At 31.2% G+C, this 16,068-nt stretch overlaps 1 protein-coding gene and 1 long non-coding RNA gene across 7 annotated transcripts; one reads left to right on the forward strand and one right to left on the reverse strand.

Moving 5' to 3' along the window:
• Positions 1 to 483: 483 nt before the first annotated feature.
• On the reverse strand, positions 484 to 8,807 carry LOC100812813 (kinesin-like protein KIN-14J). 5 transcript variants are annotated; one of them, XM_041017878.1, is made up of 22 exons: positions 8,384 to 8,807; positions 7,813 to 7,919; positions 7,549 to 7,706; positions 7,279 to 7,377; positions 6,690 to 6,885; positions 6,363 to 6,487; positions 6,084 to 6,167; positions 5,881 to 5,964; positions 5,692 to 5,784; positions 5,538 to 5,567; positions 4,615 to 4,968; positions 4,453 to 4,534; positions 4,071 to 4,166; positions 3,790 to 3,969; positions 3,553 to 3,659; positions 3,298 to 3,476; positions 2,643 to 2,807; positions 2,301 to 2,554; positions 2,005 to 2,168; positions 1,244 to 1,800; positions 933 to 1,039; positions 484 to 825 (listed from the first exon to the last, which is right to left on the reverse strand). In XM_041017878.1, exons 2-22 carry the CDS (start codon positions 7,883 to 7,885, stop codon positions 764 to 766), a joined length of 3,249 nt encoding a protein of 1,082 aa, XP_040873812.1. In that variant the 5' UTR covers positions 7,886 to 7,919; positions 8,384 to 8,807; the 3' UTR covers positions 484 to 763. The 5 variants fall into 5 exon arrangements, with proteins under 5 accessions (XP_040873812.1, XP_014634116.1, XP_014634114.1 ...); XM_014778630.3 differs by having other exon boundaries at positions 7,549 to 7,724; XM_014778628.3 differs by having other exon boundaries at positions 7,549 to 7,724; positions 7,813 to 7,924.
• Positions 8,808 to 11,760: 2,953 nt separating this feature from the next.
• LOC100813348 (uncharacterized) lies at positions 11,761 to 15,397 on the forward strand. 2 transcript variants are annotated; one of them, XR_001389386.3, is made up of 3 exons: positions 11,792 to 12,201; positions 13,599 to 13,643; positions 14,886 to 15,397. It is a non-coding gene; the product is annotated as an uncharacterized lncRNA (long non-coding RNA). The 2 variants fall into 2 exon arrangements; XR_003267845.2 differs by lacking the exon at positions 14,886 to 15,397 and having other exon boundaries at positions 11,761 to 12,201; positions 13,599 to 14,615.
• Positions 15,398 to 16,068: the final 671 nt, after the last annotated feature.

Genomic DNA, 16,068 nt, shown 5'->3' on the forward strand with positions numbered 1-16,068 from the left:
ATGTATTACAAATGTGGGGTAAATTAATTAAATACTTTTTATGCACATTTTTTTATGCATAGTAATTAAATTATAACACTCACAGATTTTCATTGCTTACTTTTTATGCACATATACATATATAAAAGTAAAAAATTAATAAAAAAATTCCAAAAAAAAAATATAAATTGACTATTATATATTATATGAAATCAAAAAATCAATGACACCAAAATAACACTTCCTTTATTTAATTAAAAGCATTAAGTTAAGTAAAAATAAAAAATTAAGAAAAAAATTGAAGTAAAATATAAAATTAGTTTTAGGTCACCAGTTTTGAACTAGTTCGCTAGTTTCCGCTTTTATAAAATCAGTTTTATTTTTTAGTCAAACGGACCTAACACTAAACTAAAGATGGTGATTCAATTTTTAACCATTCGAGCTAGAGTTTTCAAATGCAATGTTTTAATGTTCGATGAATTTGTGGCATTTCTCACCTTCAGCTACATATACAACATCGTAGATAAACATTACTGAATGGAAAGTTGTAAATACAGCAGATTCAGTAATATGGCATAAAAGGCCATGATGCTTACATACAAACTGGTTACAAGCTAGAGTTTGCAAATCGCCTCATTTAATAACAGATTGAAGCTGAAATGAGCTGACCCTTGAGCCTTGAGTACAGTGTAATAGTTAGAATGATCACCTAACATAAATAGAAAAAAGTTCCTAACGGCTATCTCTATAAATAAGCACTCTACAGCATCAAGTGGCATCCTAACTATTGCCATCGTTTAGGGGGCTTCACCGAAGAAGAGCTACTGGCTGCAGGTTTTCTAACACCTGAATGTAAGAAGCAGAATAAACAAGGGAGATTGAGTCACAGATCAATTTAAAATAGATATATTAATTTTGGACACGTAACAGAATAAAATGGGTAATATACATACTTGACAGAACCTTCGAGGAGGTTTTGTTCAATGAAAGCCTAGAAGGTCTTGACTGGACTTTTTGTGGGACTTGAGCAGCTTTGGGAATTTTGGATGGCATAATAAGCCTGTATTCAATCAAACAAATTGAGATCAGGTCCGCTTTAAATAAAGCTTGGTAACAGGTCCTATGCAAGTAACTTGGATTTGAGATGAAAGAGCCTCATTGTACCAGCAATCATTGATGTATTATTATCCATACCATTCTATATTAGGGTAGAATATGTGCCTTGTAAACTTTTAATAGAGATGGAGGGCGGTGGAGAACTCACTTTTCTGTGCTCTCAGCTGGAAGGTTGTCAGTTGTGGTGTCCTTCACTGGTGTAATTTCAGCTGCCTTCTCAAGTTCAGGGAAAAGAGTGTACTCCACAATACTGCTGATTGAACCTTCAGTTTCGGTTCCCATTGAAAGACCGCCATCAGATATGTCACTTAATCTCTCCTCTGAATCTGCATCTCCAAATCTTAAGAGGTCAATGTCTTCATTGACATTTTGACTGCTATCATCTCTGGTTAATTTCAACCGAAGGGAACTGGACTTGTTCCTGAAATCATCCATTGATTGATGAGAACCAGCTTCTGAATGCTTATCACTGTACTCTGAGCAGTTATCCATTTCAGAAGCTGCCTTTCCATTGACTCCAAAGCTCCTCGCTCCTGCAAGTCTCATGCTATTTCGGGGAGTCCCTATGGAATGTCTCCTTGGAGATGATGACCCATGTCTTGCTGAGATCATACCAAGCTTTGCACCATTATGATTAGCCTTGAGCGACTGTAACCGTTCAATCTCTTCATCCTTCCTTGCAATTACATCCTTGAGAGATGCCAACTGCAAGAATAATACAAGTCAGTGTGCATTTGTAAATGATATTGCAATATCAGCTTAACCTACAGCAAGAGTGATGGCCTGAATATTGATGATGGGGCATAAGTGTAAAAACAAAATGAATAAATAAAATTATAATTCCTAACATTTGGTGCTTTGCTGATAACTAGAACATCCAAGTAAAATGCAATCAAAAATAGAAATAACCTGCTCCATAAGTTCTCTCACATCCCTTCCCTCTTTGTTGCTACGAGCAGCGCCTAACTCCACGCCGGAAACCCGCTCAGCAAACTTCAAGGTGCTTACAGTTTCAGAATATGAAGCAACATCAGGATTAAGCTGTACAAACATAAGGGTTTTCGCTTGACCACCTATAAAATTACAAGGGACAAAGCTATTGCAATTTAGTAAGCCATGACTGCAATATGCTTAAATCAAAATGCAAACAAATGAAACCAAATATAACAAAACTGTAAATTGATACCAATAATGGCAACAATTACCTAACGAACTCTGAAGAAGTTGGGTCAATTTACTATTTCTATATGGCACATGTGAACTCTTTTGTGATAGAGCAAATATTACATCTCCTAGTGCAGACAGTGATTTATTTATATGTTGAGCCTCCTTAAGCCTATCTCCGGTTGCTTCAGAACGATCCACTCTTTCACTTCCTGCAAGATCTACAAGATGAAGGCATCCACGCAACAGAGTGTTGGTCTTCAAATCCGTTCCTCGAACATGAACAGAGAGAACACTATTATGTGATATGAAAATAAAATGAGTTTTGTGTCTTCATAATTGAAAAATTGACAAAAAAAAATCTTAAAAACTGTGAATATAACCTGTGTGATCTACTACTTCTTTCATTCAAGGCTGTGGCACTTGTCGCCCGATTTGTCAACCCAATATTCATCAACTCAAGGACATCTGCCATTGAATTCACAGAATGCATACTTGCATCAGGAACAGCCAACCCATTTGGTTGGGCAGTATTCCAAATCCCAAGTGTGTGCAAGTCAAGGAAACAATACTTGGTATGTTTTTCCTTCAAAACAAGTAAAAGTAAATGAATGGTAAACAATGCTATGCCTAAATATAATGACATGCACTGTCATACATGATACAAAATAAAGATGCATGAAGTAAATAAATGAATAATATATATTAATAATATATATTTTCTGCCTTCAAAACAAGTATTAGGTTGGATTGTTATTTTGGAGGGTAGCACCTTGGTGCCTTGTAACTTCTATCTCTGGTACTGGTTTATATATTAATAATATATATTTTCTGCCTTCCAAAAAAAAAAATGAATGAATAATATTATGTGTAAAAAATCTTCTATACATGTGCATATAGTAGTATGTCAATACATGAATGAATAAAAATGCTAGTTATGAATATAGAGAGTCACATAACTTATAATTAAAAGCGAAGCCTAGTATACAAGGCTCCCACTATTGTGGATCTGGGAATATATACTAAAGAAAAGGATATCTCTTTTGAGGACCATTGTTTGATAGTAAATCACGAACTTGTTCGTTATAAATTTCAACCATTTGTACTCCAACTTCATAAACAATAGAGCTTCTCCTACTCTGGGAGATATGGAAAAGATCATGAAGCGCCCGATAGTTGACTCCCCAATCTGATTTTGATGATAGGCCAGGTCCACTCTAGTAGAAAAGCAGTTGCTAAGTAAATTAGGCTAGATACGCAACATAAAAAGCATTAAACGGATATAATGCATACCATCGTATATGTCTTTCCCGAGCCAGTTTGACCATAAGCAAATATACAAACATTGTACCCATCAAGAACAGATCGAATCAATGGTTGAGTGTCCTTGAATATTTCCTCTACAAAGAAAAATATTGACATATAAGTTAAACATTACTATCAATTTCAACAATAGAAAACAAGTACCAATAATAATAATAATAATAATAATAATAATCATGAAAGAGAAAAGAAAAAAAAACGCAGTACCTTGACTTGTTGCTTGACCGAAAACCTTATTAAATTTAAAAAGCTTGCGATTTTCTTTTCCTTGTTTAAGAGGATTGCCAACAATCAGTTCTCCATCATCACCAACAAACTCAATTGTTGTATGGCTTTGACTTTGCCCTGGAAGAAATGGCCTAATTCGACAATATACCCTTATATTACCTATTAATAAATGGTTTAGAATAAAAAGAAGAAAAAAATCAGGTCATCAATCAAGCAAACACCAGTTCACAATCTTCATATAAGCACCATATAATGCATACCTTTCAAATCTTGAACTTCATTATACAATTTCCTATTTTCAGCTATAACTACATGATAATTTTCAGCAGCCTCAGCTAGACCTTTCAACTTGATTCCTACATATACACATCTTGTTTGTAAATACATCTAACCCATCATAAAATAAATAAATAAACTTCGTACCCCATTGCCCAGAGGCTCTTCGCTATGCGAAGGTATGGAGGAGGGATGTTGTACGCAGCCTTACCCTTGCATATGCAAAGAGGCCGTTTCCGGATTCGAACCCATGACCAACAAGTCACCAAGGCACAACTTTACCGCTGCACCAGGGCTCGCCCTCTAACCCATCATAAAATAAATACCAATGATAAATCACGAAAAATTTTAAACATTGTACCCTACCAAAGTACTTGAATTCCTCTAAGTAGTTTCTTTTTGTTTTTATCACATCATCTTTGACAGACTTCATGGCAGCTCTCAGTTCCTAAAAAGCATCAAATTATATGGGATAGCACAAGAAAGAATTGGCGACCATAAATGAAACAGCAATACAAAGAAGCAAACCTGGAAAGCTCCAACTTGGAAATTTACGATAGTTTGATAGGTATCCTCTTTATTCTTCCATTTCAAAAATCTGGATTCGGAAAATGCCTCTAGTTCCTTCACTTGCATTCTTGCATCTGCAAGATGAAGCTTAAGTCCCTCTATTCTTTTTTCATATTCAGCTTTAGATTCAGTAGCTTGCAATTCTAACTCTGAAACATGTTCTTCATATGTTCTTTTGGCTATTTCCAAATCTTGCTTCAATTCAGAAATTTTGATTTCACTATGAACTTTTTCTTTCTTTAAACGAGAAAAATCCTGCTCTTCAAGTTTCTTCTTCTCCTCAAACTTAGTTTGTTCAACCTGCAAAGCATACTGAACATACAAATGACTGAGCAAGTTAGCAGCCAACATAAATCATATTTATAATTGGAAAAGCTACTTATTTTGCAATTTTTAAAAGCTAAAAAAACATTTAAATAAATATCAAATCAATTTTATTTATTTATCCACTGTGATAAAAGGGAAAACCTCTATCTCTCTCTCTCTCTCACACACACACACAGAAGATCAAGCTACTCCAAGAATAACCCTTGTTAAAATTACTCCCTTTTACATTTAGTAGATCAAGCTCATACCTTCTTATAAAATTTAAAAATTATTTGATATTTTATTAAATAAATTCAATTTAAAGTATAATATACTTTTTTTAAAATATAAGTAAATTTTGACTATAAGATTAGATAACTACAAGAGTCTGATTCATCTAAATCAACAGTTGGATTAATAAAAGTTAATATATACAGAATTATTGAAGGGAGTAATTTTAGCAAGGAATAATTCAATCCCTCCTTTATATATATATATATATAAAACAAGGATCTATATTGATAGTTTGTTCCATTATCTTGAACTCAAAGATAGGGCTTGAAATAGTTTTGCACCTTCAACTGCTGAACCCAACTTGTAACAACCTGTAGAAAGTAGAGAGTGGAGACAACTTCAAAATTAAACTAGAAGACAGTAATAATAATATAATATAGCAAGGCATTGCCCCAAATCCATCAACAATGACAACACATAAAAATAAAAAAATACCTCATTCTCTTCCGTTGTCCCTACCGCCAAGGTTTCAAGTGCATTTATTCTTGTTTGATACTTTCCCTCACGAGCCTTGAAAAGATGGTTTTGCTTCAGGTATGCAACATAGTTAAATGGTCATTGTTCAAGAACAACTGAAAAACTAATAATCTTTAGGGGAAAAATGTGAAAAAAATATATTTTTACATTTTTCATGCTTTCTGCTTGATTTGAAAAGCGCAACTGAATTACTTGCAGAATTTTCCTCAACAGGCATGCAGCACGATGAGCCTAGAAACAAAAAAAAATGGGAAATCAAACTACTTCACAGACACAATCAAAACTAATTTTGCCAGAACAATAAAACAGCATTATGCATTACTTCTTGTAGAAGTATTTAGTCCACTTACCTGAGGTACATCTCCATTTTTCCTTTCAAAGATATCACTTAGGATCCTATTTCCTATATTAAAAAGCAATTGAGTTGAGACACTCTGCAGAAAAAGATTTCACAAATATATTAGGGTCACATACAAGTTAATAGCAAAAACCCAAGGGAATGATACACACACACTGTACACACAGGGAGAAAGAGAGAAAATTATTCAGACAACAATATATATAGAATTGGTATGAGCAAGAAGAAAAGGAAACTTTGATAGAGACAAACAAATTATCTCATCACTTACATCCAAATTGTTTGATTTCAATACTTCATTAAGTTTAGCATCAGAAAAATCTGCAAGCAATCCTTGCTTCAACTGGAACAGTTCGTTAGACTTTATTCCAGTATGATCTACGGAAGTGATTTCATCTGGATAAAGAAAACAAAAAGTATAATAAAAACAAATAAAATGTTTTAACAGAAATAGAAACAACATAATTAAACAACAGCCAATCCTTATTCCATTAGGTAGTGTCAAATACATGAATCATGTGGCATGGTTGGACTTAACAAAATTTAAATATTCAATAAATCTACTGAGAGCAAGGCACTTTCTAATGGATTATTATACCTGATACAACAGAACCATCAACAGCATGTTGCAATTTTGAAGCATCCTTGAGGCAACTATCAGATTCCTCAAAGGATGTTAAATTTGACTGGTCCCATCTCTTTCTTGAACAACTTTGGATATTTTCTCGTGCAGCATTATAAGCAAAATGAGTTTTCAGAGTCTCGAGGCATTGCAACACAGGCACCATGGATCCCTACATACATTCTCAGGCCACAGAATTAATTATTAGGACAAAAATTACAAAGTGTAGTAAAGAAAAATGAAATTTGAGTGTCATGTTTGAACAGGGCCAACTAGTTTATTTTATTAGTCAAAGTCCAGAAGCCTAAGGAAGTACATAGAAGTGCACCAGTTTCAGCATCAAAGAAAGAAACTGAAGTATACATAAACTCAACCATAAAATAGTATATATCACAATCAAATTGTTCAGTGGTTTTCCTTCTTTGTGTGACAAAAGATGAAACAAACCATACATTTTCCATGTACAGACAAATTAGGTATTTATCTGGCAAATTAGATTAGATTCATAGACATAATATAACTCACAATGTTCTCAAATTACATTGCACAATAGAACTTCTTATACCTGCTCCAGGTCTGACAATTCAAATCCAGACAATCCCAATTCATCCAAAGCTACCAGAAACCTTTTCACACCGATTAGCTCATTCAAAGAACCACTTCCCTGAATTCAAAAATAGATTCCTTAGAAGAAAGAGGACACAAATAAACAAGCTCCCTAACTTAATGTCTGCACATTAGAAAACAAAAAACATTAAACCTAAGCACACACACACGGAAAAGAAAAAAAAGGCAATACACAAGTATAGAACACAATGAAGGACATTCCTACTACCTTCACCGAACCAGGAACAAGATTGTCCAAAATGCTGCATAATACAGATCCATCCCTCAACCATGCCCTCAATTCCTCCTCTGAAGTATCTAAAGGCAGATTAAAATTAGGAAGCACCGCATTTATCCACTTCACCAGAGACACAAGCTGCTGGCTACCTGAAACCATACCAAAATCTAGTCTTGCGTAAAGAGTAGGCCAACAAAAAATTGAAATAACCATTTCATTAGAGAGAAGCCAGTGAAACTTCTCTTTGGTTAACACCTGCCCGAGGAAACCCATTTCCGTTGTCAGTTCCCCCTCTCCCCCGCCCCTCCTGCTCCCACTGCATGTTCATTTTCAACACTCCTCACCACCTTGATCAATTACACCTAAACTGCCACAACTAAGAATTTTAATAAGCACAAACTCAATCCAAACAAGTTAATACTTCAAGTGCAGGAGAAACATTTAACTAAAATATACTTAAAAACAATTCATCCAAAAAAAAAAAAAGATCAATAACATCACAGAAACAGAATGATCATAACAATATGCTTCTTCTCAGTAAAAAAAAAAATAAGGAATTAGGGTTAAAAATAAGCTGCATTAAACAATTTACTGTCAGTCCAGCACAATATTGGTAGGCATTCCGTGAAGAACCAAATTAAAAAGTGTCTCTCAAGAACTACAATCACGGAGAAGCAAATGCAGAAAAACGATTTGAGGTAAACAAAGCATTAAAACACTAAACTCCAAATCGAAGCTACAATTTTAGCTGACACGCATTATTGTGAACTATTTACGAATTAATCACGCAACGAAAGAGGCGAAAGAGAAGCAGATCGGCGCGAACCTATCTGGAGGAAGCAATGTGGGAAAAAGGTGAGGGAGATGAAGCTCCGCTTTGCAAAACAGAGATCAAATCCAATGTCCTGGAAGAATGCAATGTGGATGAAACAGCAACAAGGGAGCGGTTACGGATCGATGAAAATCGCGGGGAAATGATCGTACGGAAACGAGAAATTGGGGATTTTGATTGATTGTTGTGTGTTGTGAGAGTTGAAGAAATGGGCATGGGCTTTTCTTTGTTTTCAAATGACAGTGTCAGGACCTGCTGGAATTTTGGAAAAATTAGGAAAGGCTGAATTGGATTACAAGCCAATTTGAGAATTTTGAATCTCTAAGATTTTAACTACCCTTTCCCAATAATATTATTAAAACACCATTTCCAATTTTGTGATTTTTACGCTCTCCAATGTCATTCCCGCCGGCCCCTTTTCCTTTCTTAATTTAAACTAAACTCAATTTGTCTTAATTTTCAATTAGCCCACCGTGTTCGCTTTTGGCCAAAGATGTCTAAGTGTATTATTTTAATTTGATTGGATTTTTTTTTTTTTTTTTTTTTGAGAAAGCCAAGATGTGAGAAAATGATTGGGTCGGGTTGGATTTCTTATAGGAACAAAAGTTTGGTTCGGTGTAGTATTTTATATTTGTTTTCTTGTGTTCTTTTCAAATTAATTGAAATTTTTAATTTAATAGTCAACGTCGATTTTGTTGTCAAATTTTCATTGTAAGAATTGTCGAAATAAAATTATATTTTTTTAAATAATATTAAAGACACTATTTTTTTGCAGTAAATACGATATACTAATAATGATACAAGAATGACTCCTCCGTTAAAAGTTGCAGAAAAATTATTAAATTAATCAAATATTGTAAATTTATAATTTCGTATGTTCTTGCATTCTTTAATTTTTACGATGAAATTACTTTTTTTTTTGAGAAAAACGATGAAATTACTTATACACCTGTTTTCGGACATAATCTTGTTTGGTCTAAATATTGCATTTCTTACTTATTAAGTATGATTTAATATTGTACAGTACTCAGACAGAGATTATGTAAAATGTTTTTTTAAGAGAGATTATATAAAATGTTACTATATTGGATAAGATTTAAAAATTTATATTCTAAATAAAAAATTATTTCAACTTAAGTGATATCAAGTTAAGTTGTGAGATGTAGGTGTTTTAAAAACTTCGAAAATATAACTTTATTACTCCTAAAAGTTATATTCAGTTTTTTTTTAATATCTTATGTGGAAAATATATATAATTCATAAAAAAATTAACATTAAATATTATTACAAAAATATTTTTTTATAAAAATATATTCTTTAATTTGAAAATTTATTAACCTATATTATTTTTGAAAGAAATACAAAATTTTAAGACACAATAAACAGAAGTCATTATAGTTAGATATATCAAGTGGAAATTGATTTTAAGACAACTATTTTTATTTATAATTTTTAGTTTTTTATGTGCCTAATTATAAAAAACGGTGTATAATCGTTTAAGTAGTTAAATTTGTACTTAAATTACTTAATTATCAGGGTTAAAATGAAAAAAAAAAAAAAAAAAACTAGTTGGTATTTTGCAATTTGCGGGGCATGGCTCATTACTTTAGTTCATCCAAACTTTGTCCCGTTTTGTCAATAAAATCTATACTACCCATGTTGATCGTTTATTTATAGCAAGTAACAACAAATTAATTAATTAATTAATGACAATCAATGTAGCTGATTTTGATCACCGAAACCAAATTGATAGCATTTAATTGTCATGAAAATTACTCTCTTTTTTTTAGGGTGTCATTAAACTTGCATTTTTTTAGCAAATTACACTTTGGGGATTTCTTGAATTACATATAAGATCATTCTCTTTTATATTCTTAAACTAGTCACTTTATGTTTACAAATATTACAAGACATTTTTTGGTAGAAAATATTATTTTAACATCTCCTGAGAGTTATAAAATTGATTGGTGATAAGAGAAAAAAAAAGGTCATAAATCCCACTAACAAAAAATTAATAATTAACAAATAATATTTTTCGATAAAAAAAAAACATTTACACCCCATAATTTACTAGTATAATTATGCAAAATCTTATGATTTACTAGTGTAATTTTTTATATAAACCATAATGTTTTATTAGAAGTCATCATGTTCAAGCGAGTTGAGTAAAATTATTATAGATGATTCTCTCTTCAAGTATTTAATGAAATTACAAACAGATAACTCAAATTCAAAATTATAAGATTTTTTTTTAAAAGACATGACATAAAAATTACTTACTAGTAATGTTTAGATACAAAAATTGAACACTTGTGAATAATACACGAGCTATAAATAAATGTCAAGGTTAGAGAAGCAAACTAAATTTAAAACACTATACATCAAAATAATTTGTTTGAATGATTGAAAAATACAAGGAAAACATTAAATAAAATGGAATTTAAATAATGCTTTAAATTAAGAATGTGGAAATCTTATTATTATCCTATAATTACCATATATGCCAAAGACTTTCACCTTTATACTTTGTGTTTGATTGTTACTTGAATTACCATGCAACATTCACTCCTTTGTTTGACATTTGGTTAATCTATAAAAGACATGATTTACTTTTGGATTATAATATAAAAAGTGAAGTTTAGTTAAAAATAAGTTTATTATAATTTGATTTATGCTTGAAACTTTTTATGTAAAACAAAAAAAATGAAGGAAATAACTTTAAACTCAATTCAACTTAAATGAGACTCACATTCAATTCAATTATAAAAATAAATTACTAAACATGTAAATAAATTTTTTTATGAGAGGTGAATAATAAATCTTGTTTTAAGTGATCAAATATCAAATCAAACATACTCTTAAAAGTGAGTGAAATTCATAGATATAGATTGTATCCTTTATAAAAAAAAATGTAAGAGAAAGATAATATTATATACTAAATAACCAAAACACACTTATATATGTATATATGAATCAACATAAAAACTTTTTAAAATTGATCTAAAATTGTTTAAACTCAATTAATTTAAAAACTAAAATCAATTATTTAATGTTAAATCAAACTTGTAAAATTTCACCTAAAATTATGGTTTTTTTTTTATTTTACCTAAAATTATGTTAACCAGTATTTAAACATGATGTTTGATAAATCAAAATGAAACCAAATATGCACATACTTTTTTCTTCTATTCAAAATATTTATGTCATTTCATACACATACGTTTTTATTTTATTTTTCTTTCTTGCGAAACAACTCACATAATTATATCACTTTTTTATTCTTTTGTTTTTTTTCACATTTAAAGAATAAATTGAATGAAAGAAGAAGATAAAAAATCAAAAGTGTAATTTGTTCTATTTTTTAATAAATACTTCCGAATTTCGAATACTAAATTGTAACTATGAGAAGTATTTTCTAGAAAGAAGATTAAATTACTGAAAAGCCCTGGTTGCAGCGATTGAGAACTAAGATAGAAGTTGGTGTGCGTGGTAAGTAATTTGTTGTTGGACTGGATCAAATTGGAAAATTGAGAAAGCAACAAGGATAGAGAAGAAGAAGAAGGTGGTGGCTCCTCCTTGGAATCGGAAGGTCCTGTTCCAGAGGCCAAAACAGAAACCCCAATCTCAGATGGCAATGGCATCTCATTCGACAATCAGAGTGAAATTTTTCGGGCCATTGAAGTTGTAGAATGTGACTCTTTGGCCATCTTCTCTCTTCGCTTCCCTCCGTTTGGCCCTCTTCGAATCCACCTCCACCTCACTCCATCACATGCAGTGCTTCACCGATGCCACCGGTCGCCTTCAGGAATCTGGTACCTTTCATCTCTCTCTAATTCAAATTTGACAAAAATAATCATAATAAAAATTGATATTTTGTGGTGGCTTTTTTACCCAAAGGTAAAATTTTACACAATTTTTCAATAGGAATATATTTTAAAAAATTATCCACAAAGGACTAAGTCTTAACCTTATAATACATGTTATATGACTTTTTTTTTATTTTTTTAATTGAAGTTGTAAAATTATTTAGTTTTTTGAAAATTAAAATTATAAAATTATTTATGACTTTATTAATTTAAAATATTTTTTTTTGGTTTTACCACTTTAGTAAAACCTTTTATTTTTTTTTTATTTTTTTAAAGGTTTAGAAGTCCTCAACCTGTTTCTTTAATCAGTTTTCTTTTTTTCTATTCGTAAATCTGTTTTTGTTTTGTAAACTTGTTTTTTTTAAAATTTATAATTGTTTACAGTTTTATTTTTATTTTAAACAAAGAATTTTAAAAATATATTTAAATATATAATAAATAATATTAAATTGACTTATTTATTAATATATTTTTTTATAATTTTATTTGATATGTTACTATTTTATTTTAATGTTTTATTATTTAAAACATGTTATATATATTTGTAATATAGTTTACTTTAAATATTTTTTTATTTAAAGTTTAAATAATCTATCCATACAAATATATAAAAAAATTAAAATGAGATATTAAAAATTTGAAAGACTTTAATTTAAAAATTGATTATATTTAAATAAAAATTACATATTTATTAAACTAATAATAAAATAATGTTTCACAACGAGTTTTATAAAATCATAAAAAATATATTAATAAGTAAGTCAACTTAATATTATTTATTATATATTTAAATATATATATTTTATTTAAAATAAAAATAAAACCGTAAACAATTATAAATTAAAAAAAATAGATTTACAAAATAAAAACAGATTTACGAATAGAAAAAAAAGCAGGTTTACAAAAAAATTAAACAAGTTTAAACCTTTAAAAAATTAAAAAAAAAAGTTTTATGACTTGAAAGTCATAAATAATTTTATGATTTTAGTTTTAAAAAAATTTACGACTTTAAAGTCGTAAAAAAAGATTTGAATTGAAGTCATAAATAAAAAAAAAAACATGTGTTACGACTTACCAGTTTTGAGTAATTTTTTAAAATATATACTCCGATTGAAAAATTATGTAAAATTTTACGCCTAATTGGTAAAAGAGCGGATCACTATATAAATTCCTGTCTCAGGTATTATTATTATTGTTATTATTATTTAATATTTAAATAAGTGTTTGTTACTGTCTATATTGATATTCAAGTTAGAAAATTGAATGATCGCGTAACAGAAATTGAAGCTTCTGGTTTAAGTTGGCTAGTTCCTAATTTATTATTATTGTTTTGTGGGTTACAGATTGGACGAGGAGATGAAGAGTGTTGATGGTCTTGCCTCTCAATTGTATCCAATTACTTTGCCTCTCAGATTGAACCACATGATCATATTTAAATACTTTATACAAGGGAACTAAAATGGAGAATGGAAAGGGAATGAAATAAAGAAAAAAAGGATGGTTTGTGGTCATACGCATACCCGTGAGGGGGTGTGGTAGGATGAAGGATGGGGGTGTGGTAGGATGAAGGATACAATGAGCACAAACGATGAGGATGATGAGCTTGAGTCTTGGTCCTTTTGAGACTTCGAGGAAAGAAAATGTTTATGTACAACTGAAGACTAAAACACTAGACTCATAGATAACATAACTATTGGGTTTAGTTAGGTTCATCAAGTTTGGAACTCATGAACCCAACACCAAACTCAAATATAAATAGTAATGCTATTTGTGTCTTATGTTGTAGTCCTAAGTTGTATTTAGACATTTTCTTTCCTGAAAGTCTTAAACTCATTGTCATCATCATTCATGCTCATCGCCATTCTTCATAAGGCACCATCCACACCTCCCTTCACTGATATGACAACTTTTCTTTATTTCATTCCCTTTCTATTCTCCATTTTAGTTCCATTTCTTTAAATATGACTTTTAAAACAGTTATTACAAAAGAAGGGTGAAGAATGGCGATGAGTACAAACCACGACTAGCTTGAGTCTTGGACACTTTGAGACTTTGAGAAAAAAAAAATGTCTAGTATAACTCAAGTTTGTCGTCATTCGTGCTCATTGTCATTCTTCACCACCATCCACACACACCCCTTCACTGTTATGGCCACAGACCACCCTTTTTCTTCATTTCATTCCTTTTCTATTCTCCATTTTAGTTCCCTTTCTTTAAATATGACTATTAAAACAGTTATTACAAAAGTCAACAATCTTACATGATAATATATGATTAGATGCCGCTCTAAAAAATCTTTAGTGTTAGTCAGTACATTGTAATTAAATTCTAAAGATTCATCTCAAAATATTTTTCTATTATTCTGGAATGTTTATATTTACTATGTTAGCGGGGGAAAATACTCCACTGAAGTGAGCAAGCCAAGAAGTGTGCAAGTGATGGTGCGTTCATACCTTGTGAACTTAGCCTTGTTTTTTTACCTTGTGTGCACTTTAGATGTTTCCTCTATTTGGAAGTGCCTTATTTTCTGTTTTAACTGAAGACTTGATTAAGAACAGTTTGAGTGTTAGATGTTCCTTCTTTTTCATCCTTTGATCTTAGTTTTCAATTGATTCCTTAATGGTTTGGAGAAAAATCCTAAGAAAGCATGTTGATGCTCTGGACGCAGCTGTTAAAAAGCTTCTTCATATCCCCTGACACTGGGGGATTCAGTCTTGTGCAAGGTTTTTTTCTGTTTCCCATAACAAACTCTTAAAAGAAGTTGAAATATCTATCATATCATGGATTGTGCTGAGATAGTGATGAAGTGCAAGTAAAGCAACAGAATATTTTTCTCTTTCGGCAGTTAATATAGGAGGTAGAGAACTGGTGATGTTTCCCCTTTTCCCCTAATAAACACAAGGGATAAAGAGTTTACAGATTGTTCCCCGTGTTACAATCTGTATGTCACAAGATTTTTCTAGTGCACACTATGGTTGAAGTTTTAGATGTTGTGTCCGCGCCTTTGTCTTGATCACTGTGCTGTTAATAGTTGTTTGGATACAGAACTCTGGGAATGAAAGTACTTAGAGACTAGAGTGGCATATTTTGATGCTTTATTTTGTTCTGAAATGGGTGGTATAAACATTATATGCTTCTTGTTGAGAAATCTATGCCCGTCCATCTTGCAGAAAGATGGGATGAGATAAGCTGTCTTTACTCTTTTTTTTTTCTATGATGCCACACTCAGAAAGAAAAAAAGAAAGATGGAATGTCTGGCATGTATAAGAATACGACCTTTTGACGACTAGGCCTGGATTCTATATGTTGCACTGGCAAACACGAAAATAAATATTTCGAATCCAAGCTCATGAATTTCATCTACAAGGCTACTTTAGCAAGTGTTTGAATTTCACCTACAAGGCAACTTGAGCTATTTTCCATGTGACATGCTTATGCTTTGAAAGCCCAACTCCATTTTAAACATTCTGAATTAGGAATTTAGGATAGACAGCTCACTGTTAGCTAACCTATGATTCATGTGTAACTTACATTCTCTGATGGTAAAAGTGGGTAAAAGACGCTAATAACGGGTGAAATCATTAACTGGAACTGAATATGATGTATAGTGATTTGATTCTTGAAATGTATTACTGTGTAAGGGAATGATAGATGCCATAGTTTGCAAGATATATAATAGAATTTGGATTGATTTGGGGGGGATTATAATGGAACCTAGAGAGACATCTTGCAACAACGTAGAGATATGAAATATGATCACATACATCAAAAGGGATAATTAATTGAAAATACATATAGTTACCACATTTTAAG

Source organism: Glycine max, chromosome 8 (genome assembly GCF_000004515.6).
Source record: "Glycine max cultivar Williams 82 chromosome 8, Glycine_max_v4.0, whole genome shotgun sequence".
Lineage (NCBI taxonomy): Eukaryota > Viridiplantae > Streptophyta > Magnoliopsida > Fabales > Fabaceae > Glycine > Glycine max.